The 24,754-nt window shown below is 43.8% G+C and overlaps 1 protein-coding gene across 3 annotated transcripts in view; it reads right to left on the bottom strand.

Moving 5' to 3' along the window:
* The window catches only part of LOC140427080 (rho GTPase-activating protein 7), a 246,796-nt gene that overhangs the window by 27,395 nt on the left and 194,647 nt on the right, over window positions 1–24,754 (bottom strand). For 2 of the 3 annotated variants that reach the window (XM_072512571.1, XM_072512572.1), the window contains exons 2-5: window positions 16,657–16,728; window positions 16,065–16,146; window positions 12,411–12,474; window positions 1,352–2,748 (exon numbers count right to left, since the gene is read on the bottom strand). In XM_072512571.1, the coding sequence (XP_072368672.1) occupies window positions 1,352–2,748; window positions 12,411–12,474; window positions 16,065–16,146; window positions 16,657–16,728 (1,615 nt within the window). The remainder of the gene's footprint in view (window positions 1–1,351; window positions 2,749–12,410; window positions 12,475–16,064; window positions 16,147–16,656; window positions 16,729–24,754) is intronic. The other variant, XM_072512573.1, reaches the window with a different exon arrangement.

Genomic DNA, 24,754 nt, shown 5'->3' with positions numbered 1-24,754 from the left:
GAAGGGGGGTTAAAGTGTGGGGAGCGTGGGATGGCACCATTGGGAGTGTCCGAGACAAATTAATAAACCCTTACCGCAATCAGTATGAAGCCTTTGACTCTGTTCCACAATGCAGGTCGACCACTATACCATCCCCCCATCCCTCCAGACATGGGGCCTTGCCGCCCCCCCCCCCCCCACGCACACCCTGCCGCAGTGGGGACGGGGTTGACCCCAGACACCTGAACTAAACGTCCCAAAACCCCAGCCACGGAATGTGCCCGGGGTTGGGGCCCATCCCCTGGCTGCTTGGATGTTGGTTGCTGTGCCTGTGGTGCTGCTTCCCAAGCAGAAGCCACCAAGGTGTGATTGGAATATTAGGCAATAAGCCCCACATGCTACATGGCAGACCTACCCATGGGGATTCACTTGGGATGTGTGAGAAGTGCTCATTTAACTATGATTGCCCATTTGCTGTTCGCAATAGTCTTCATCCTCACGGCAAGGGCCTCCGCGGTCAGTGGGGCAGTCAGGCAGGGACTAGGGCTGCCCCCGGAATAGGTACACATGGTCCAGAGGTTAGCATGGAGGATCCGCATATGTTTGCTTGCCTGCCCCCCCCCCCCCCCCCAAAAAGCCCAGCCACGATATGCAACAAGGCCAGTGCCCCGGGCTCGTTGCCTGTGAGTGAAGATGGCTATTCATCTCCTAGGGTCCCTGCAGCAGCCCTTCCGCCAGGTTCACGTTTTTAAAAAGAAGTACTAATTGGCCACTTGCTGGGGAAACCGCTGGATCACGGGAGATCATTGGATATGGGGTGGCTCCCGTTAATTGTATGGAAATTGGGCTTAAGTGGTGATTACTGGTTTCTCGCCACTCTATGGCAGGATCCCGATTTTGCCTAAGGGAGTGGGCCAGTTGGATCGCAAACGGTTTGCAGCTCGGCGTGGTTCTCGTTTTTGCCCGTCCCACTATTCACCGACCTCATCACACTCTAGCTCAAGCGAACGAAACCACTGAATCGCGCCCACTATCGTGACACTATTTGATATTGAACCCAATATAAATGGTAACAGTGTACTCAGTGTTCCAGTCTTATTTCAGTGCAGGTAGATGGCACAGATCCTAATTTAGTTCTTCACTTGCATTTGCAGAGAGAGTAAATTGGCTAATAACCAGAATGCAGATTGTGCAAGGGAATTAAACACGCAACAGCCCTATATATTGAAAGTGGTCACATTGGTTGAATGATGCCCTCATAACAGTAATGGCTACAGCAAATATTATTTACAATATGGTAAAAATGGTGTAAAACACTTCCGGCCTTTCATGCAATTCCTCCTCCAGGAATAAAGATCAATAGTTTACGTACCTGTTAGTGTGCATTAAAGATGTGCAAATTCCAGAGTCATAATGGACTACTGATGGGTCCAATTCATTGACAGACTTTTCAGCAATATCCAGATTATTAGTTGGTGCCCCTTCATTAACACACTCAAGGTGTTTATCTATCTCCAGATGAATGTCCTTCGGAGAGGATGGATAAGGAGATGTTGAGTCATTTGCAGAATCTGATTCTCCATCAGAAAACTTTTCTGTCCATTTGTTCACGAGTCTTTGGAGGCCATTCACATGCTCCATGACATCATCTAGCTCTGCAAACACATCATCGTCTGTTGCATTGGTTACCTCTCCATTGTTCAAGTGAACAAGGACCCCAGGGACATTGTCATAAATACTCATTCGATTGTCCAACAAATTATGGGAGATGGGCTCACAGTCTATCTCCTTTGAACTGCTCACCCTACTGTCTCTCCCAAATCTACTCCGACGATAACCATGGAAACTGCCAGTTCTCCAGTTTACTGACGTATTGTCGATTGGTGATAAAATGCCGTGCTGAAGTGCTTTAGGAAATGTTCCCGGTTTGTGACCTTGTGGAATCTGAAAAAGATGGTCGTGTTGACCTTTCTCATTCACATAGTTCTGTTGGCCAATGTTCCTGCAAGGTGGTGGAGCGGCTGAATTAAAATTCTCCATGAACATTCCACCTCGCTTTCTACCCAAGGGTTGGTTTCGCGTTCGAAGGACGGGGCTTGGCGTGCTTACTGCACTGCTGTTCTCCGACTGACTACTACTGCTGCAGGTTTGGGAGGAGCATGATGGGTTTTGTCTAAGAATGGTCTCGTCAAGTTCAGCAATGTCAACACAATTGAGATTTCTCAATTTTTCGTCATCGAACCCTTCTTGAAGCACAGGCGCACTGATGAATGGCCTAATTTTTGCTTGACTGCCTTTTTTCTGACTTGAACTTCTTAATCGAAGCCTTTCCATTTTCTTTAACAGACCCTTTCCCTTCGTCTTGGAGCACTTTTCGGTGACCTTTTCATCAACACTAAAACCCGAGAGCTCGTTGGGGGATGGTGGGCCACTGAAGGAGGAGTCTGCAGATGGCAATTTAATCGAGGAGCATCTGGAGGAACTTCGACTAGTTTCAAAATCCGTAATGTGGGCTTCAGAGTTTTTTGGTAAGCCGATGCTATCGCTGCCACTGCTGCTACTGTGAATTGACGACACTTCCTGTTTCTCCCCCAGCTCCGGGAATATATCATCGCTGTTGATGCTCTTCAAACATGGGCTACCGGGCAATGAGAGACTTTCTGGATGGAAAAGGTCTAACGCCTCCACACGAGACCACCGCTTGTTGTCCCTTTGAAAAGTCCATTTGCTGCTGATGGCACAAGGCTCTTCATCTTCAAAATCATCACTCTGAATGTAAAAAAATAAAAGACAAAAGCAAGCATTGATTTCTGTGCAAAGACTCAGAAACAAATCTGAACTTTTGAATTCCTATCCATGTAATATGCTATTGTCATTAGGCTGGCAGTGAACAGGTTATCAAAAAAGGCTTTAAAAAATAATTGTGTGCATTAAAAAAAAAAAAAATCATGAAATGGGCAGCATTGGCAAGGCCAACATTTTCTGTCCTTCCTCAATTGCATCTCCAACAAAATGGCTTCTTCAGCCATGTCAGAGGGCAGTTAAGAGTCAACCACATTGCTGTGAGTCTGGAGTCACATCTCAGGCAAACCAGGTAAGTGTGACAGATTTCCTGTCCTAAAGGACATCAGTGGACCAGATCTCTTTTCGTTATGACAATTGACTATAGTTTTATGATCACCATTATTGAGACTACCTTTTAATTCCGGGCTTTATTAATTAATTCTGTAGCGATATCATTAGGAATCTCACTAGTATATAAGTGAATGTTGGGCAGCTGACCCCTCAGACTGGCGAAAGGAAGTCAAAGAGAGGGGCTGCTTGCGCATGTTTTTAATGTTTTTTGCATCTGTTCTCTTGTATATAGTTTACCCACAGTTAACTACAAGTGTTCTTGTAATAAATAAGGCCATCTGACAAGAACATTACAAATTCCACCAGCTGCCATGGTGGGACTTGAACCTGTGCCCCCCAGGCCATTGTCCAGTGACAATACCACAATGCCAACATCTACCCAAGTTAAATAAATCACAAATCCAATAATAACTTGTATTTATCTAGTTTAGTTCAACTAGGACACTTTCAAAGAAGGAAAAGTGATACTGTGGGATAAAGAGAAAAGGGAGAGGCTGGAAGGAAATTTCAAAAGGCATGGTGGAGAAGGATAGTTTAAAATATTACTTTTTTTTTTTTTAAAAAGCAGGGAGGAAGGTGACAAGATTAACAGAACCTGGGTAGTGTGCTCCAGCAGAGTAGAGATGAATGGCGGCTAATCAACTGATGGTGAAACAGAGTGAGTGAGGGATGAGAAATTCTGTGTTAGAAGAGTGGGCAGTGCATGCTGGGATCATGAAATTAGTATCCGGCAAGATGAGGTGATGGAGAGATTTGAAACAAGAATTCAAACATCAGTATGTTGAGGCATGCGGCACCAGGGGCCGGCAGAAACCTTGAGGGTGTTGGACTGAGGATGTTGGTGCGGCTGAGGGTTTGATTTGTCATTGAGGTGGGGGAGGGGTGGTCAACTGGGAGACCCTGGATGATGAAGGCATGGCATTTGGAAGTGGACGAGGAGGAGGTGGGTAGCATTATAAAAACAGAAGTCAGTTAGTTCCAGTAATGAAACCCGAGCTCAAGGTCTGAAGAATGCAACATGTCACACATCCTGACAGGTTGAGATGACAGCCTAGGATGATAATGGGAGCTGAAGCAAGAAACAATTAAAATAAGTGATTTTGAGTGGTGGAAATCCGTTAATAATTCACTTGCAATATGAATTGCATAGATAATGCCCCCTTTAATATAACAACCAAACAAGCAGGCAAGTCATTTTCTCAACCATGTCATTTAAATGAAATTATTGTTTGGTATTGCTTTTACTTTCGAAGATTCGTATGATTTAAAGCTCTCAAAGAATCAAAATGAAGTTGAGCCTTTGTGCATACAAAACATCTTAAAGGGACTTAGGCAGCCAAGGTGCATCTTGCTTGCAAGTAAATATTTCATATTTGGAGATCAATTATATTGGCTGGTCTAAATTTATGTATTGAAAAGGAATTGCTATTATTTTCAATCTTTACTGTAGAGTCCAATTATTCTAAAAGCCACAGCGTAGTGTGCATTTCATGCAGGAAGGAGGGCTGTAGATTTCTGGGACATTGTGACCTGTACAAGGTGGATGGTTTGCACCCGAACCAAAACGGGACCAGAGCCTTGCAGGGAGCTTTGCTAGTGCTGTTGGGAGGGTGTAAACTTACTTGACAGGGGGCTGGGATCCCGAGAGAAGGTTCAGCAGGGATAGATACACAGCCAAAGTTCGAGAGACATCAAGTGCATCAGGCAGGCATAGAATTTCTAGATCAATTAAGTCACAGGGGAGTTTGGCAAGATTGGATGGTGCTTATTTGAATGCAAGGAGTCTGACGAACAAGGCAAATAAGTTGAAGGTACAAATTAAAACAGGGGGTCACTGCTATCACTGAGATCACTGAGACATGGTTGAGAGGGGCAGGATTGGCAGCTCAATATTTTAGGATACAGGATCTTCAGGCGAGTAAAAGGGAGGAGGTAAAAGAGGAGGGGGGTGTCGCAATTTTAATCAGGGAATTAGTTACAGCAATAAAGAGGGACCATGGGCGTCATTCTCCGACCCCCCACCGGGTCGGAGAATGGCCGTTGGCCGCCGTGAATCCCGCCCCCGCCGAAGTCTCCGGTACCGGAGATTGGGCGGGGGCGGGAATCGGGCCGCGCCGGTTGGCGGGACCCCCTGCTCAATTCTCCGGCACGGATGGGCCGAAGTCCCGCCCAGAAATTGCCTGTCCCACCGGTGTAAATTAAACCTGGTATTTACCGGCGGGACCAGGCGGCGTGGGCGGGCTCCGGGGTCCTGGGGGGGGGGGCGCGGGGCGATCTGACCCCGGGGGTGCCCCCACGGTGGCCTGGCCCGTGATCGGGGCCCACCGATCCGCGGGCAGGCCTGTGCCGTGGGGGCACTCTTTCCCTTCCGCCTCCGCCACGGCCTCCACCATGGCGGAGGCAGAAGAGACTCTCCCCACTGCGCATGCGCGGGAAACTTTCAGCGGCCGCTGACGTTCCCGCGCATGCACCGCATTTCCGCGCCAGCTGGCGGGGCAACAAACGCCATTTCTGCCAGCTGGCGGGGTTGAAATTCCTCCGGCGTCGGCCTAGCCCCTCAATGTTGGGGCTCGGCCCCCAAAGATGCGGAGCATTCCGCACCTTTGGGGCGGCGCGATGCCCGTCTGATTGGCGCCGATTTGGGCGCCAGTCGGCAAACATCGCGCCGTTGGGGGAGAAATTCGCCCCATATCTTTGAAGGCTTTTCAGCTGAAGCCATATGGGTAGAATTTAAAAACCAAAAAGGAGCAACCACATTGCTGGGAGTGTACCATAGGCCTCCTAACAATCTCGGAGAGAAATCGAAGAGCAGATATGTAGAGAATTGTAAAGGTAATAGGGTAGTGATAGTGGAGAATTTCAACTTCCCCCAACATTGGGGCAGGCATTGTGTAAAAGGTGTAGAGAGCATGGAATTCCTAAAATGCAACCTGGAGAACGTTTTAAGCCAATAGGTAAAAGCATCCTGGAGAACTTTGTGAGCCAGTACATAGAAGGTCGTACAAGAGAGGGAGCAGTCCTGGACTTAATTTTAGGTAACTAAGCTAGGCAAATGGTTGAAATATTAGTGGGGGCATTTTGCAGACAGTGATCATAACTCCATTAGATTCAAGATAGTTGTGGAAAAGAACAAAGATGAGCCCGATATGAAAGTTCTAAATTGGGGGAAGGCCGATTTTAATAAGATCAGATATGATTTGGCCAGAGTGGACTGGGAGCAGACACATTTAGGTAAATCTGTGACAGAACAGTGGGTCACATTCAAGAAGGAAATAGGGAGGGTGCAGGGCCAAATGAAAAAGGGTGGGACCAACAAATCCAGTGAACCGTGGATATCAAGAGATATACAGCATTGGATAAGGAGAAAAAGGGGCGAATTATAGCAGATATTGAGAGCTCAAAACAGCAGAAGCCCAAGAGGCATTTGGGATGGGTAAAAGTGAACTTAAAAAGGAAACCAGGAAAGAAAAAAGGGGACATGAAAGGATACTGGCAGGTCAAATAAAGGAAAACCCCAAGTTGTTTTAATTATTATAGTATGTTCTATAATTTTTATAGCACTCTACAATTATTAATTATTGCAGCATGTTCTATAATTATTCATTATTATTGCATTTTCTATAGTTATTAATTATTATAGCAACATTTTTAATTATTAATTATTGTAGAATGTTCTATAATTGATTATTCTAGCACATTCTATAATTATTGGTTATAGTATATTCTATAATTAGTCATTATTATAGTACATTCTATTATTAAGAATTTAGCATGTTCTATAGTTATTCATTATTATAGCACATTCTATAGTTATTAATTATTATAGTATGGTCTATAATTAGTAATTATTATAGTATGGTCTATAATTATTATAGCACATTCTATAATTATTAATTACTGTAGCATGTTCTATAGTTATTCATTATTATAGCACATTCTATAGTTATTAATTATTATAGTATGGTCTATAATTAGTAATTATAGTATAGTCAATAATTATTATAGCACATTCTATAATTATTAATTATTGTAGCATGTTTTATAGTTATTCATTATTATAGCACATTCTATAGTTATTAATTATTATGGCATGGTCTATAATTATAAATTCTTGCAGCAGGTTCTGTGATTGATTATTATAGCACGTTCTATAATTATTAATTATAATAGTATGTTCTATAATTATTATAGTATGTTCTATGTGTTTATGTATGGAACGATATGCCAGGACTGTAAGCAGAATAATACTTTTCACTGTACCTTGGTACATAGAATCATAGAATTTACAGTGCAGAAGGAGGCCATTCGGCCCATCGAGCCTGCACCGGCTCTTGGTAGGAGCACCCTACCCAAGCCCACACCTCCACCCTATTCCCATAACCCAGTAACCCTACCCAACACGAAGGGCAATTGTGGACACTAAGATCAATTTAGCATGGCCAATCTAACTAACCTGCACATCATTGGACTGCCCCTCTTGCCCATCTATACTCCTCTTGCGCTCATATCTCCATTTCCTTTAATCCTTTGACCAATGATCCATTCATTTTAGATGCTGACAGCCCCAAAACCCTCTGTGTAAAAGCAAAATCTTGCTCTCTGTCCCAAACCTTCATTTTTATATTTATGCCCTCTTATTCTAGGGCACTCAACCTCTCGAAATGGCATGTTTCAATCTACTTTCCCTTAATTGTCCCCGCTCTAATAAAAACAACCACAATTTCTCAAGTCTTTCTTTGTATTTCTCCCATCAGGCAGTGTTCTAACGAATGTGCACTGTCCACATTCTGCTCAATTTGCTTTCTATGATGTGAAGACTGAAACTGCAACAGTGTGCCAATTGTGGTCTTACTGAAGTTATGTAAATTTGCTAGTACATTGGGATTTTATATTCCATAAGACCATAAGACATTGGAGCGGAATTGGCCACTTGGCCCATTGAGTCTGCTCCGCCATTCAATCATGGCTGATATTTTCTCATCACCATTCTCCTGCCTTCTCCCCATAACCATGTGACAATCGAAAGTATATGAAGGGTAAAAGCATATCTAAGGAGAGAGTAGGGCCCATTAAGGATCCCAGTGGTATTTGTGTGTGGAACCAGAGGACGTAGGTAGGGTCCGAAATGAATACTTTGCTTTAGTGTTCACTCGTGAGAGGGGTGGTGTGGGTATAGAAATCTGAGTGAGACAAGGGAGGAAATAGTGGAGGCACTGGTAATAAGTTTCATGTCCTCTCTGGTCACAGGAGAGGTGCCAGAGGACTGGAGGATAGCCAATCTGGTACAAGAAGGGAGGAAGGGAAAAACCAGGAAACTACAGGCCTGTCAGTTTAACCTCAAGTGGTGAGGAAACTATCGAAAGCAATTCTAAGAGAGAGTTAATCTGCATTTGGAGATGCAGGGATTAATCAAGAACAGTCAGCATAGTTTTGTTAAGGGAAGGTCGTGTCTGACCAACTTGATTGAATTTTTCAAAGTGGTGACCAGATGGGTAGATGAGGGCAACACATTTGACATAGTCTACTTGGACTTCAGCAAGTGGACTTCAGCACCGCCTTTGATAAGGTCCCACATGGAAGATAGAAAGCAAAGTTAAGAACCCATGGAATCAAAGGAAATTTGGCAAATTGGATACAGAATTGGCTGAGTGGCAGGAAGCAGAGGGTAATATGACTGGAAGCCTGTGGCCAGTGGGGGTCACGTAGGGATCAGTTTGGGGCCCTTGCTGTTTGTGGTTTATATAAATGATTGAGACATGAATATAGGAGGGTTGATCAATAAGTTCATGGGGTGGTAAATAAGTGACAAGGGTAGCCATAGATTACAGGAGGATATAGACGAACTGGTCAGATCAGCTGATAAGCAGCAAATTGAGTTCAATCCGGATAAGTGCAAGGTGGCAGGACAAACAAGGCAAGGGAATGCATGTTAAACAGCAAGACCCTGGGAAGCTCTGAGGATCAGAGGGACGTTGGTGTGCATGTACATTGGTCTCTTAAAGTAGCAGAGCAAGTGGATACAGTGGGTAAGAAGGCATATGGTATACTTGCCTTTATTAGCCAAGGCATAGGACATGATTTAGCGGAAAGGTTTCTGTGGGCGCGATTTTACTAAAAGGGATTAAGGTCCAATAGCGAGTGCATTTAGCCATGTGTTTCCCAGCGCGTGCAGCGGCGAGAAACACAACACTATAAAACGGCAGCGGGGTTAGATACGGGGCCTCAGTAGGGAATGCATGGTCGAAGCTGCGCCTAGCTCTGTTTTCTGCACTGAGAAGCTCCGCTCGACGGAACTCCTCAGTGTAACGACATTTAGAAATGGCCTCCCGATCTCTGGTGCACCTGAAACGAGCCCCGACCACACTGCAAGCCCCAACGCATGATGCAAAGGTCCCTAGCTTCCCCTGCACCTCCCCAACACCCGCGTAGGGCACCCCCGGCCCGATTGCCACCGCACAAAATATTCCAGCTTGGCACTGCCAACCTGGCACCCTGGCAGTGCTCCTGCCAGTGCCACCAGGCAGCCAGGCATTGCCAGGCTGGCACCAGTGCCAGGGTGTCACTCTGCCCAAAGGGCATGTGCCTGGGGGCCTCTAATCCCCTGGAGAGTGCCGTTCCGTCTGGTGTACGTTTGTGGAGACCAGTACTGAACGGAACTCGTCCGAGGTCTCCTAGGCGAAGGGGATAGATCCTAATGCCTCGGGCACCTCAGAAAGTTGCACATTGAAGTGAGACGAGCTGTATCGCTTTTATAATCCGGTTTGGCCGAAAAGTTAGATCTGGTGAGGCTTTGAGAGACGGGTAGATAATGGGAGCAGGGTCACCCGGCTTCTATCGGCCATGCTGCACTGCGGTGAGCTGCTTTTTGGGCACAATGTGGCCATTCATCGTGCCCTTAGTCACTATTTTGGGCCCCGGGGAGTTTCTCACGGGTTTAGCTCACACTTAACATTTTTCATCACTGGGGAGCTGAACTCTGATCGGGTGGCTATTTTGAAAGGGTGCCCCAATCTCTAAGTGAGCTTGTGGGTCCCCCATGCCTCCCACCTATGGGCAATGTCACCCCTCACACACATGGGCATGACCCACTATGGGGTCCCTGGGGGCCTTCCCTCTTCAGGCCCCCCACACCTTGTTACAGCCCCCTCTTCCAGGACCCCCACCCGTCACCCCCTAAATTCCCAGAGGCCCTTTTCTTACTTGCCCTACAACTCCCCACCCTCCTATCATTACCATGGCCTCCCTACGGTGATATTCCATGGCACTGCCACCCAGCCACCTTTGTACTGTCACTCTGGCACCACTCCTGCCAGTGCCACCCGGATACCTTGGCAGTGCCAGGGTGGCAGTGGCAAAGTGCTAGCCTGGCAGTGCTTAGGTACCCACACTCGAGGGGGAGAATCAGGGAGCCACCCTGAACAGTCCCTGGCCACCCAGGGACCTCTGATCATCTGCGAGACCCCCAAGGTGCTGTTCGCCCGCTCCACATTTGTGCGGACCAGTACTGAACGGTGCCCAGCTGCGACCTCCATGCAGGTAAGTAGGCCTCAAGTAGGTTTAAGGCCTACATATGCTTGGTCCCGCCAATTGTGGGCAGGTTCCTGATCCCGTCTCGTTGCAGGACTCGGTAGATCCCGCCAGGCATCGTGTCTGATGGGAAGCCCACGGAAGGCTTCACTTGGCATCTACCAGCACATCGCGCACCCATTGGGGTGCGATGTGGCCAATAGATCATGCCCTACAGGTTAAGAGCATGGAGATTATACTGGAACTGTATAAAATGTTGGTTTGGCAACAGCTAGAGTATTGTGTGCAGTTCTGGAATCCACATTGTAGGAGGGATGTGATGGCACTGGAAAGGGTGCAGAGATTTGCTAGGACGTTGACTGGGCTGGAGAGTTTTAGTTACGAAGAGAGATTGGATAGACTGGGGTTGTTTTCCTCGGAGCAGAGAAGACCGAGGGGGAACATGATTGTGATGTATAAAATTGTGGGAGGAGCTTAGATTAAAGTAGACAGGAAGAAGTGTTTCCCCTTTGTGGAGGGATCAATGACCGGGGGGGCTTAGGTTTAAGTGGCAGGAGGTTTAGAGGGGATGGGAGGGAAAACCTCTTCATCTAGGGGATGGTGGGAGTCTGGAACTCGCTGCCTTAGATGTGGGAAGCTAAGGCATACAAGGCAATGGGCCAAGTGCTGGAAAATGGGATTTGAACGGTTAGATGGTTGTTTTTGACGTGCTGACGTGATGGTCTGAAGGATGTTTTCTCGGCTTTAGACTTCTACGACTCTATTTACATTTGTGGGAGTTTTATCATTCATTTGAGAGTAAAGAATTCCAAATACCTAATGTTAAAAGTGAAAAGAACAGGTTTTGTGTTCCAAGTAATATGCTCTTCTATTTAGGATTCTACAGTAAACAAGCAATTCTTACAATTTGTCAATATTGATTTCTATAGTTAAAAATAGATCTCATTATTGGTCATCTTTAATACAACAATTTGGTGGTAGTTCTTATTCAGACTTCTTAATATTATGTGAAAACGTGTTAAGAAAGTTGGTTTAGCTCAGTGGGCTGGACAGCTGGTTTGTAATGCAGAACAAGGCTAGCAGCGCGGGTTCAATTCCCGTACCAGCTTACCCGAACAGGCGGCGGAATGTGGCGACTAGGGGCTTTTCACAGTAACTTCATACTTGTGACAATAAAAGATTATTATTATTATAAACGCATTTAGTGCATCAGAAACAAAGAAAAATAACATGACTAAGAAGCTTGGAGGAAGAGGAATCGTCTAGCGCAATTTCATTTGTCACCAGAAGTGTTTTAAATGTTCAGCCTGGAGTTAATCTGGTTTGAATCTTCACAGTGGTCAACCAATTGGTCAACACCTGGTTTGTAAATTTCTTCTCAAGGGAAACCCGTGACCTTCCTTTTCCAATCCCCCACTACCGCTATGCTCCAATCCCCATTGGCAAGCATAGCCCAGTAACTTGGCCAGATCAATTACATATCTCTTTTGAACTATAGGGGCACTGTGTTGTTCCACCCTCTGATTTTCCTTCCTCGGAAAGGTCAGATTTAGATTGGGAACTCATCACATGGAATAATACAGTGCTAATCCATACCATTCCAGTGCAGAATGTATTGGTATACCAATGTGATGTATTCCTGAACCTTCTGTAGCCTCACTTTCTCATACAGACCATTCAGATATCTTAAGAAATTAAAATACTGTGTTCAGCATTTTAATTTCCATTCACACGGTGAAAAAGATAAAATGCCTGAAGACAGAACTTACCTTTCTCCTCTCTCTACCGATTTCCAATTTCATCATTGCACATTTGTTCAGTGTTTTCAATCGTCTGAAAGGAATAAATATCTAAATTTAATATACAGGCTATAAAAATATTAAAGAGTGCCCATTTAGGACACACACATGTTTCAGTGAAGTCTATTTAATTAATCTACATACAGGTGCTTTGTATCTTGACCTACCAAGCTTACTGGTTAGTTATGGATTACATGATGAATAAATATGGAGGAGAATAGCTACTCATTCCATCTCAATTTGGAAAACCTGGTCTCCCCATTACATCTAATTTATAGGGACGGACATCTAGACCTATGATGCAGGAATCTTCAGATGCAGCAAAACATTGGGAGAAAAATGTAGTCCCATATTTGCAAATGCCTATTTGAGACACAGGAGTAAGTTAGTTTAAGCTGTAAGATTACAGTCTGCACAAGATACTAGTATCAATGGTTTCTCATCACAAAGTCAATTTTATTACAACTGAGAAGTCTTTTTGTTTTAGATATAAATTTAGAGTACCCAAATTTTTTTCTCAGTGAAGGGGCAATTTAGCGTGGCCAATCCACCTACCCTGCGCATCTTTTGGGTTGTGGGGGTGAGACACACTCAGGCACGGGGAGAATGTGTAAACTCCACACGAACAGCAACCCAGGGCCGGGATCGAACCCAGGTCCTTGGCGCTGTGAGGCAGCAGTGCTAAGCACTGCATCACGTACAACTGAGCAGTCTAGATTTTTTAAACAGACAATCTAAGTAAACTAGTTCAGCAAGCGGAAGTATGAATTACCACCATTGAAGAGTCCTCTGTGTGCAACGATGGGCATGACTGTTTGCAATTGATGTGCAAAAACTGTTATATCATAGCAACAGATAATTGGTGGGTGCAATAATGGCTGGATTAAAAATAAAATGCGCATTTTAAAGCACATTTATGTATCTCTACTCAACAGGGCTCTTCCAGACCCTTGTGCAGCACAATACTATTTATAGTATCACACTTAGAATCAGTCTCTAATCTGTTAACCACAGAGCCCTGTCGTTTCCTGTAATTAACCAGAATTTAGCTATTACATCCCAGGTCCTGCCACATCTCCCTGCTGTAAATTCTGGGTGTTGCTCAGGACCCTGGATTCCAAACTCTACATAATAATTGCTTTTACATTACTCCACAGAAAAGTCCGATCTGACTACAGACAAGGCCCATGCTTCAGTAGCTAGAACAACTCGCATAGGTCTTTTGCAATGTATTCTCAAGTATTTCATTGTGTGAACCAAGGGGTAGAATTTTACGCTCCCCCCAAGGCAGGTTCTGAGGTGGGAGGGAACGTAAAATTGAATTGACGGGATGAATCCACCCGACCAAACTCGGGGGGGGGGGGGGGCTGATTCTGATGATCACCTAAAAATTAGGGGCGTCTTCCCACCTGCCCTTCCTCCCCCCCATCCCAGGATATTGGGGCTCCGTGTCCTCCCCTCATCACAGCCAACCAGGAGGCAAGATGATCACAACGACCTAACGATTTCTGTCGTGTGGTTTTTCCCTTTTCCAATGATAGTTTAAGTATGTTGCCAAGCCAAGGCGGATGTCAGTTTCAGTGGAGTTATGATAGTGAATGCTGACAGCTTTGACATCATTAGCATTGCAAAATCCAAACCTATGCATCCAATGAGATTTTGATATGTATCCTACATTTATCATATACATTGTGAATTAGTTTAGGACTTTAATGAATAGAACCCTGTTACAGCATGGACTATATGCTTGGTGAATTGGAATATTAAATTCCTGCAATGCTTTTCAATCTCAGTTTCGTAAGAATATCTCCTGCCACTCTGTGATATTTTGGATTCCTCCACCAGCTATCTTTATGGCAATTTTGCATAGTGGTTTGTAGGTTTATTCCATTGACTGAGCCTTTAGGGAACTAAATTGCAAATTCGGGCACCCATTTCATTCAGGATTGAGGGTGAAAAATCGCACACAGTCATTCGGAGTTGGATTCAATCCCAGAAATACAACGGCAGTGCTTGAACCATTATTTCAATTTTAAAAAGTTGTTTATAAAAATAGCTGGAGGAATTTGCACCATCACAGTTGCATTTAATCTCATAAAAATAACAATGAGAATTTAAAGAAAATGTCATGACATTAATTGAACAACATTTTGGGAGTAATTGCTTGGGCATCTGTTTGAGATTTCTATGGTCGAATCATAGGGCTGGCATCACATGGGAAGCCCAACAGACTCAGGGAAAGGTTTTCAAAGGAAAACCTCCAGGGATTGTTGGACAGTGATCAGGAATGGAAACCCTGGCATATTCTCCCCTCTTCATAACTGGGCAACAAGAATAATCCAACTATTTTTTCCTAGTTTGAAGATCTGTTAATTCAGGACAGATTGGAGAATAATCTGTAATGTCAGCTACTCTCTTGATCTCTGCCACACAAAGCTTTTTACATTGTTCATCTTTGGTTTTGATCTATACAACTTGCAGAATCATCACGCGAATCTGGTTATTGCATAAACAGGGTAAGTTATGGGGTAGATGTCTCTTTCAAAGAACTGACACAGAACTCTGATGGAACAAATGGCTTTGTTCTGTGCTGCAAGGTCCTAGAATTTTATAAACAATAATGGTACTTTAGTAATTTTGTGCTGGTATCATCAGAATGAGAAGATTTTTTCTGACCCAGTATTTCAAGTGATGTAGATATGATTGGCAATAGCAGAATTTGTTGTCCATCCCTAATTATCCTTGAACTAAGCTAGGTCATTTCAGAGGACAGTTAAAAGTCAACCACATTGCCACCATAGGCCAGGTCAAGGAAGGAAGGCAGATCTCGTAAATGTAACAATTTTTCGGGCAGCACAGTGGTTCAGTGGGTTAGCCTTGCTGCCTCACAGGGCCGAGGTCCCAGGTTCGATCCCGACTCTGGGTCACTGTCCGTGTGGAGTTTGCACATTCTCCCCGTATTTGAGTGGGTTTCGCCCCCACAATCCAAAGATGTGCAGGCTAGGTGGATTGGCCACGCTAAATTGCCCCTTATTTAGAAAAAATGAATTGGGTACTCTAAATTTAAAAAAGAAAATGCAACAATTAAAAAAAATATATATAAATTTAGAGTACCCAATTCATTTTTTCCATTTAAGGGGCAATTTAGCATGGCCAATCCACCTATCCTGCACATCTTTGGGTTGTGGGAACGAAACACACGCAAACAAGGGAGAATGTGCAAACTCCACACGGTCAGTGACCCAGAGCCGGGATCGAACCTGGGGCCTCGGCACAGTGAAGCAGCAGTGCTAACCACTGCACCACCGTGCTGCCCAAAATATATCAAATTTTAATAACATATCTTCAAATAATAATATAGGCAGCTATACTTGGCCATTCTGCATCTACAACATCTGCACCCTTGCAACTTCCAAATCTACATCTCAGCATCCATTACAACAATCAATAGCTCCTGTTTGGTTAGTCCAGGTTCACTGTTTGTATCGTGGAGGGAGAGATGAGATTAACCATTAAAATTGCCATCTGTTATTAGGCTCATTGCCATGGTCCATAGAAACTAGGTGCGCGAGTTTCACTGCTCAGTCTACATTCTGAAACGATGGGTCTAAAGCAAGTTCTTACCTGCACAAAGACTCGGTGGCATCCCTGTCTAAAAATTCATGATCATTTTTCACTACTTCAATATCAATAGGAAACTGGGAGGCTGTGAAGAATGAAATGGAAGGGAGTGATTAAATTGCGTGGAATTCTAATATATAATGAAGAACTGTTATTTTAAAATCACACTGAGGCTTTGAAGCAATAATTTGCCGCTTGTGAGTTTTAGCACATAGTTGAACGAGTCAAATGCTGTGATGGATAATGATTGAAATAAGGAATTGCACCACCAGGTTTATGCTTTCATTTTAAGTCCAATTTATCATCCATTTGAATTGTTGGACAGGAGCGGGGAAAACACAGGCAGTGCTTAAAATTGCTTAATTTAAAATTAATTTTCCCCAGTACTTATTTTTGCAAATTAAGGTTATTACAGCAATAAGATTATTACAGCAATAGGATTACCCCCCCCCCCTCCCACACCCAGCATCACACTCAGTAGATTTCAGCCTCAGTTGTGTGAGCTGAAAACTAAGGGAGGAAGTGGTTACAACCCCAAACATGGGAGAGCACAAAACCTACTGGTAGTCTATGCCCAAAAGAGCACACAACTTGCCTTCAAAAAGCTGGGAATACTGTGGAAATCCAGCAGCTCTCAGCCAGTCACAAGCATCCTTTGCTTCAATTTCTGAAAGGGAAACAAAAAAAAAGGAACTCAGTATTTGCTGCACATGGTCTAGCAATAAATTACGGCAGTGCACATTGGATAATGAAGTTTGAATCCATGGTGATATAAATTCAACAAATTGTTTACCCACCAGGATAGAAGAGCACACATTTCCGAACAGGACACATACCTCGGCCAAAGGTGGGACAATGGGACAACACGATTTATTTCACATTGTTAAAATGGAATGCATGCAGAAGAAGTGTTGGCATGAATTGTGCAGCTTTAGAATTCCTGCACGTTAATCCCCAAAGTCATTCCATCTTGGGTGAGAATAGTGAGTATGCAGTGGGTTTCAGCACCAATCTGACTGATTCATCAAGTCACTGCTCCACAAAATCTGCTTCTGAGTGGGATCTGATGTTTCCAGTTCTGCCACATTTTGACATCAGGCAGTTGTTTGTCCTGGTTTACGTTTGCCTTCCAAAAGAGACAAATGTTTGTGCGCTGGTCTATTCTATTCAAGGCATCAGTGCCATGGCCCAACCCCAATTGCCCTCAAGATGGTGGCAGAGAGGCACCTTCTTGAACCATCACAGACCCTGTGGTACAGATATAGCCACAGCACGGTCAGGGATTGAGTTTTAGAAATTTGATCCTCTGACCGGGGAGGAATAGCGATATTGTTCCAAATTAGGGTGGTATATGGCAAAGGGGAACTTGCAGGTGGTGGTGTTTGTATGCGCCTGCTGCCCTTATTAGGTTGTAGGGTGTATGCGTCTGCTGCCCTTATTCTTCAGGGTAGAAGAGGTTGTAGGGTGGTTGCAGATTTGGATGGGGTTGTTGAAGTAGCTTTGATGAGTTGCTGCAGAGCATCTTATAGATGAAGAATGGCAGCACTGTGTTCCAATGGTGGAGGAAGCGGACTGGTTGCCAAGCAGGCAGTTTTGTCCTGGATGATGTCAAACCTTGAGTATTGTTCAAGTTGCGCACATGGAGGCAAGTGGAGCATATTCCATTACACTCCAGACTGGTGTCTAGTAGATGGTGGATAGGCATTGGGGAGTCAGCTTTTCACAGAATTCCCAGCCTTTGGTCTGCTCTATTAGCCACAGCATTTGTTACATTTCTCGTCAATGTTGAACCTCATGTTGATGATGGGTGAGGGACAGGACATGGTTAGATGCCAATGTGGCAGCAGCTCTGAACAGTTTGGCAAGGGGCATGTTAATTTTGCAGCATTTCTTGATATTATGTTGAGTAAATTGAATTGGCTTAAGACTTCCATCAGCAATGCTGGGGATTTCAGGAGGAGGAGGTCAAGATAGTCATTCACTCAGTAATTCTGGCTGAAGATGGTTGCAAATGTTTCAGCCTGGCCTTTGCCACTCGAACGCTCGGCCTCGCCGTCATGGAGGTTGCAAATGTTCATGCAATCTCATCCTCAGTTAGTTGTTTAATTGTCCACCACGATTCGTAAATGAAGGGGGCAGGGCTGTACAGCTTTGATGGGGGTTATGGGATTGCCTGGCTCTGCTTATAGCATTGAATGAGGCGAATCAGCAGAATTTGAAGACACCCCAGCTCATTTTTAAAAAACTAATATTTCAAAACTTTGCACATTATCCTTAACCGGCACAAGTATGTTTTCTACCCACACAATTAGACCATAAAAATATCATGACCGGTTTTAAAACTGAATTTATGCTGCTTTGCTTTCCTGTAATAAATATTTCGCTGATTACATCATAGGTTCTGTCACAGACATGTTTCCAATCGGTCTCTTTTTTTTATTTTTAAAATTTACAATTGTTTTTAAAAAAAAAAGAAATGCCCCATAGACATGAACTAATCTCCCTAGAGTGTCATAGTGCAATGTTGAACAAGTCAGTCTTTCCTGTGCCCAAATGGGCAAAATAATTTTGTGGAAGGTAAATGAGTTAAAGTGGTGAAATTATTTTGTGAAGTTTACAGAGATGTGGCAGATGTTTTCCAGTCACATGACCTTCCCTGTCGCCTCCCAGTTGAATGTGGGTGTCTAGTAGTTGGTGGTACCACAAATTGCTGGTTATTCAGGACCTCAAAAGAATCCTTGCCAGCCATCTGCCCTCATAATTAAAAGGTCACATGGACATTGAACTAGAAGCAACAGATGTCATTCAATTACTGAATTCTTTTGGTATTTAATCACAATAATCTAATGAATAATCAACATTAAATAAAAGGATTTTCCTGCAGTTTAACAATAATGTGTTTTAAAGGGACAGTACAATAAGTTCTAAAATAATTCTACAATTTGGGGGGAGGGGGGTGGGTGGAAAACTTTCCCTCTTCGATATTGCCAATGCTAAAAGCTTACATTGGAAATTTTAAAAAGTATTTATTTTAATTGTTTGACTAAATATAAATCCATTTAAATTGATCAAAGAAAAAAGGAATTCGGAAATGGAAGAGGGATTTAGGTAGTCTTATGACACTGAATTGTACACAGCAGAAAGGTTCATGTCCATGCTGAATCAGCCAAATGAAATTCTGACAACAGTGGGACTGCTTTGATTATCCTTGGTGTTCATGAGGCAGGGAAGGGGAGGGGAAAATAGTCATTTGTCCCAATTCTGATCACTCTACAGTAATCCTGCTTCAAGTGTGGGACACCAAATGAGAATAAGTCAGAATTCCAGTATGATTGCAGTGAAATAATCCATTTACACCTTCCCATACAGTAGGGTTCTCACACAGAGAATGCAATGCCATTTCAGCCCAAAGAAATTAGGTTAGATTTCATAGGCAGTTGTATGGAACCACAGATTTCACAATTGCTGCCCACCCCCCAAATCCAAAGCCCTAATCTTCTGTCAGGTGAGGGGCTGATTTCCAACTCCCCATCCCAATCAATTAAGAAGAAACATTTACAACGGACGGTGAGCCACTTTCAATGGGTGAAAATCAGGTGGGTTTTCAAAAAAAAAAAAAAAAAAAAAAAAAAAAAAAATGGGTGATCCACTCCATCTGGTTACTGCCCAGGGGGCAAAATGGAGATAATCCACCAGATCGCTTTCTGATCCCCTCTGTACAATATGCACTCAATGGGCCGGTCGCTCAGCTGCCTTTTGAGAGAAACTCCATGCCTTGTGTTTTGCTGGCATTGGCCGACAATTCATAGGCCTGAAAACAACACTGAATGGGCTCCTTTGTTGCACATTAAGTATCATTACATCATTGGTACTGTTGAGCTGAACACATATGCTCAGACTTCAACTACTCCATATTATTGCACTGCTAAATATTCCCAGTTCATTGGATTTGTAACACAAGTCTATAATTCACTAAAATAATCAACCTGAAAATAATTTCAAATCTGCAGTTGGAGTCTCCGAACACTGAGCAATTAAGAAGCTCATTTTTTGCAAATGAAAAGAGCAGGAAATCCACCCCTTGCAGCCTCAGTTCAATTTAGCCTAATGGATGTTTTTGGCTTGATGTTTGTTTGACAATCTGTCTCCTCCCAAAAGTAATCAGGAAACCTGGCAGCCTTTGAAAACTTGGTAGTGCTAACGTTGGCCTCATCTCTAATCCATGCAGATCCACATCATTCTTATCTAGTATCTACTGGAGTCTTGGATTGCTTGATTGAGCATAACCGTCTCCAGAACACAGTAGCTTACCACACGCAGATGCACGTACACACCAGCTGCCAATGTTCCCAAGCACAATGTCCTCCCTATATTGGCTATGGATTTTTTACATTCTTGCAGCAGATTCTTTTGCCATGCATTCTATACAGTACAGTATAAGTAGTGTGCGCTGGAAAACACCAGGACACGTCACCCCGGCTCATTATACTTTTGTTTCGTCTCGGGCCGAATTTGAATTAGTCACACTCATACCACTGATGTAATGTTCCACTATCCACTCATCTATAGTGTAAAGTTCCTTAATGTACTCCCAACACATAGCACAACTCCATTTTGATACACCTCACTCACATTTTGTAGTTCACGAACATCTACTTTTCTCATCCTTTTCATCTCTAATAGCCCAGTGCCTAAAGAAATTCCATCAATAAAAGTTGTGTTTTAAACTATGGACAAGAGTATCTAAACAGTGCAGTTTTAAGACGGTTTCAGAAATTGGAAGAAAATCTTGCTGTTATAGACTGTTATGTGGCAAAGGAAAGCAGTAGAAATTGCTCAATTTATGCAAGATCGGGAAAATCTCACTGGTTTCCAGTTCAGACCGACCAGTATCCAGAAGGTAGATGGTATTCAACTAAGCGATGGAAGGAGTCATCAACAGTATCAAGCGGCACTTACTCAGCAATAACCTGCTCACGGACACGGAGTTTGGGCTCCTTCAGCGTCTCTCAGCTCCAGACCTAATTTTAGCCTTGGTTCAAAGATGGACAAAGGAGCTGAGTGCCAGAGGGAGCTGAGAGTGACTGTCCTTGACATCAAGGCAGCATTTGGCGGAGTATGGCATTAAGGAGCCCTAGCTAAACTGGAGTCAATAGGAGTCATGGGGAAACTCTCCGCTGGTACAAAGGGAGATGGTTGTGGTGGTTGGAAGTTAATCATCTCAGCTCCAGGACGTCACTGAAGGAGTTCTTCAGGGTAGTGTCCTGGGCCCAATCATCTTCAGCTGCTTCATCAATGACCTCCCTTCCATCATAAGGTCAGAAGTGGGGATGCTTGCAGATGACTGCACAATGTTCAGCACCATTCGCGACTCCTCAGATAATGAAGCAGTCCGTGTCCAAATGCAGCAAGACCTGGACAATACAGGCTTGGGCTGACAAGTGGCAAGTTATATTCGGACCACAAATGCCAGGCAATGACCATCCCCTACAAGAGAGGATCTAACCATCACCCCTTGACATTCAATGCCATTACCATCACTGAATCCCCCACAATCAACATCCTGAGGTTACCATTGATCAGAAACCGAACTATGCTAGCCACATTGATACTGTTGCTACCAGGGCAGGTCAAAAGGCAAGGAATCCAAAAGGCGAGTAACACCTCCTCACCCCCAAAAGCCTGTCCACCATCTACAAGGCACAAGTCAGGTGTGTAATGGAATACTCTCCACTTGCCTGGATGAGTGCAGCTCCACCAACACTCAAGAAGCTCGCGCCATCCAGGATAAAGCAGACCGCTTGATTGCTCCTCCTCCCACAAACATTCAAACCATCCACCACCGATGCACAGCAGCCGTGTGTACCATCTACAAGATGCACTGCAGTAACTCAAAAGATTCCTTAGACAGCACTTTCCAAACTCACGACCACTACCATCTAGAAGGACAAGAGCAGTAGATACCTGGGAACCCCACTACCTGGACGTTTCCCTCCAAGTCACTCGCCATCCTGACTTGGAAATATATCACCATCCTTCACTGTTTCTGGAGCAAAATCCTGGAATTCCCTCCCCAACAGCACAGTGGGTGTACCTACAAGCTCAAAGACTGCAGTGGTTCAAAAAGGCAACTCACCACCACTTTCTGAAGGGCAACTAGGGATGGGCAATAAATGCTGGCCTAACCAGCAACGCCCACATCCCGTAAACAAATTATGTGCCATAAACATTTGTATGTAAACTTGTGCAGATTATTACTCTTATAAATCCATTAGCGGTAATCATCAGGTGTTTTTCTTGCCCATGTTTAACATGAAGTCATGAGAGTTTATGGGGTGTAGATGCAATGTTGAGGCCTCCCAGGGCAACTCCCTCCCTTCCGTACACCACTGTGCCACCACCTCTGCTGGGTCTGTCTTGCTGGTGAGTCAGGAATGGCGATAGTGCTGTCTGGGACATGTCAAGCCATTGTTTGACTAGTCTGTGAGACAGCTCTCCCAACTTTGGGATGTTAGTGAGGAGGATTTTGCAGGGTCAACAGAGCTGGGTTTGCCATTGTTGTTTTGTGTTTTTGTAATGGTTGTATACAATGGAGTGGAAGAGTCAACCACATTGCTGTGGTCTGGAGACACAAGTAGGCCAGACCAGGTAAGGATGACAGATTTTTCTTCTCAAAGTGAACCAGATGGGTTTCATGATAATCGACAATGGTTTCATGGTCATTATTCGACTTTTAGTTCTAGATATGTTGAGTTTAAACTCCACCACCTGCCGTGGTGGGTTTCAAATCCAGGTCCCCAGATCTTCCCTTGGGGGGGGGGGGTCTCTGGATTACTAGTCCAGTGACAATACCACTATGCTACGCCTCCCCTATACTCTTTCAACCACATGTATGAAGTCTAAGTTTGGAAGTGCATAATTTCCATTTCTCAAACCATCTACCCCTATGGCATTACAAAATAATAGTGCCAATTTTAGCATGTTCAATGGCAGTGTTGTAGTGTAGCATTATGTCTACCAATGTAGGTCAGTTCAATTCAGAGAGATTCAGAGTAGAAGGAATAGTACTCTAAATGCACGGTGCCTAAATTATATTCTTTTTAATCAAAACTTATGGAAACCATTTGAAGTCATTCCTTTGATCCCCTTTCATTGGTGCTCAAGCTCTATTCTTTACATTATCAAAGGTTTTCTTATAAACAAGACTACTCAATAAGAGTTATTTTTGGAGTTGTGATGCTTGTGTGGTGGGTGGTATTTCTAATTGTTAAGAATATTGTCAGATTATAAAGTTCCACCAGTCCCAAGTCTGCCCGATACTGTTGTACAATTTAATCCTGGTTTACCTAAACTCTGCCCTGCTGATTTCCCTCTAACACTATGATATTGACCCCCATTTGAATTCTTCAATACATGTGCATAACAAACAGGAAGAAACAACATAAGGTAAGATAAAGAAGTTTATCCCCCAACAGCAGGAGGCTGTCCAGGCAACTTGCTTCCAGGCTTCGACTAATTTATTCACTCATTTCAGTCATTAACTCACCAATTGCTGTTGGAAAAGACACGAACTGTCACCCGGACAGGTTCAGTACCTCTTTCCATTTGGTAGAGTCATCACATGTATTCCAACAAAGTAGGATATTTAAAGCAAAAGGTTTTGACTTGTAATGCACATGGTACTGCTGCCTTGCATCCAAATCTAATGTCCGAACAACCTGGGCAATTTCCATTGATATGTAAACTTGTGCAGATTATTTCTCATAAATCCATTAGCAGTAATCATCAGGTGGTTTTCTTGCCCATGTTTAACATGAAGCCTTGATGAGTTGTCAAATGCACTGTAGTGACATTTTGTTACTTACAACCCAAAGCCCGCCAACAACCAAGTGGATGATTGAAAGGGTGCAGCCATTAAGTTCAAGAATTCACTGGACACCAAGCCTGGTCCATTCTAAGTGAGCTGATCTCAGCTAGGAGGCTACAACTTACCTTGGCACCTGCACTAGAGAAGGCAAAAGAAACATTAGCACCGGTTTCTGCTCTTGCTACCAGAGTCCTGTCGGGAAGAGTATGTATACGGATATACAGCGACGATAGATTGGAGTTTGTCTGTGATGATGAAGGCTGGCAATGTTGAAATGATACCTCAGCAGGAGAATTGGCAAGAGAGACCCCGTTGGAAAAATAAAATTGGGCGATCGTCTTGCAATAGAAGAGAGACAGATGGAGATTGATCTCATGGTTAATAATGGGGGCGATCCCCGCTCCAGAATATTTGCTGCTAACTCACATTTTTAAATCATCATGAATTTTGCTTAGAGTAACTGACAATCCTAGCGTTTTCACTGTAATAGCATGACTCTGTATAGAAATTAAGCTTTCACCAAGAATCAGAGACAGCAGCATTTTGTCTTGCACCATTTTACGGACGTATGTCACATTATTTAAGAAAATAAAGCATATATTGTTGATGACTCAGAAATACAGCAATTCTTTCTGAACTCTACATCACAGCTTCACTATAGTACAAATAACAAATGGAATACATTCCATGGTTTGTCTGAAATAACAGTTTCTTGCAATACAAACCGATCACAGCAATGGTTAACGATTCAATGGTGACATACATTCTGATGCACAAAAATATGTACTAGCTTACTAAATATAACACACAAAGGTTCAATCCTAGT

This window comes from Scyliorhinus torazame, chromosome 7 (genome assembly GCF_047496885.1).
Source record: "Scyliorhinus torazame isolate Kashiwa2021f chromosome 7, sScyTor2.1, whole genome shotgun sequence".
Classification (NCBI taxonomy): domain Eukaryota; kingdom Metazoa; phylum Chordata; class Chondrichthyes; order Carcharhiniformes; family Scyliorhinidae; genus Scyliorhinus; species Scyliorhinus torazame.
Note: the sequence above shows the minus strand (reverse complement) of the source record. Positions and strands in the feature narration are given on the sequence as shown.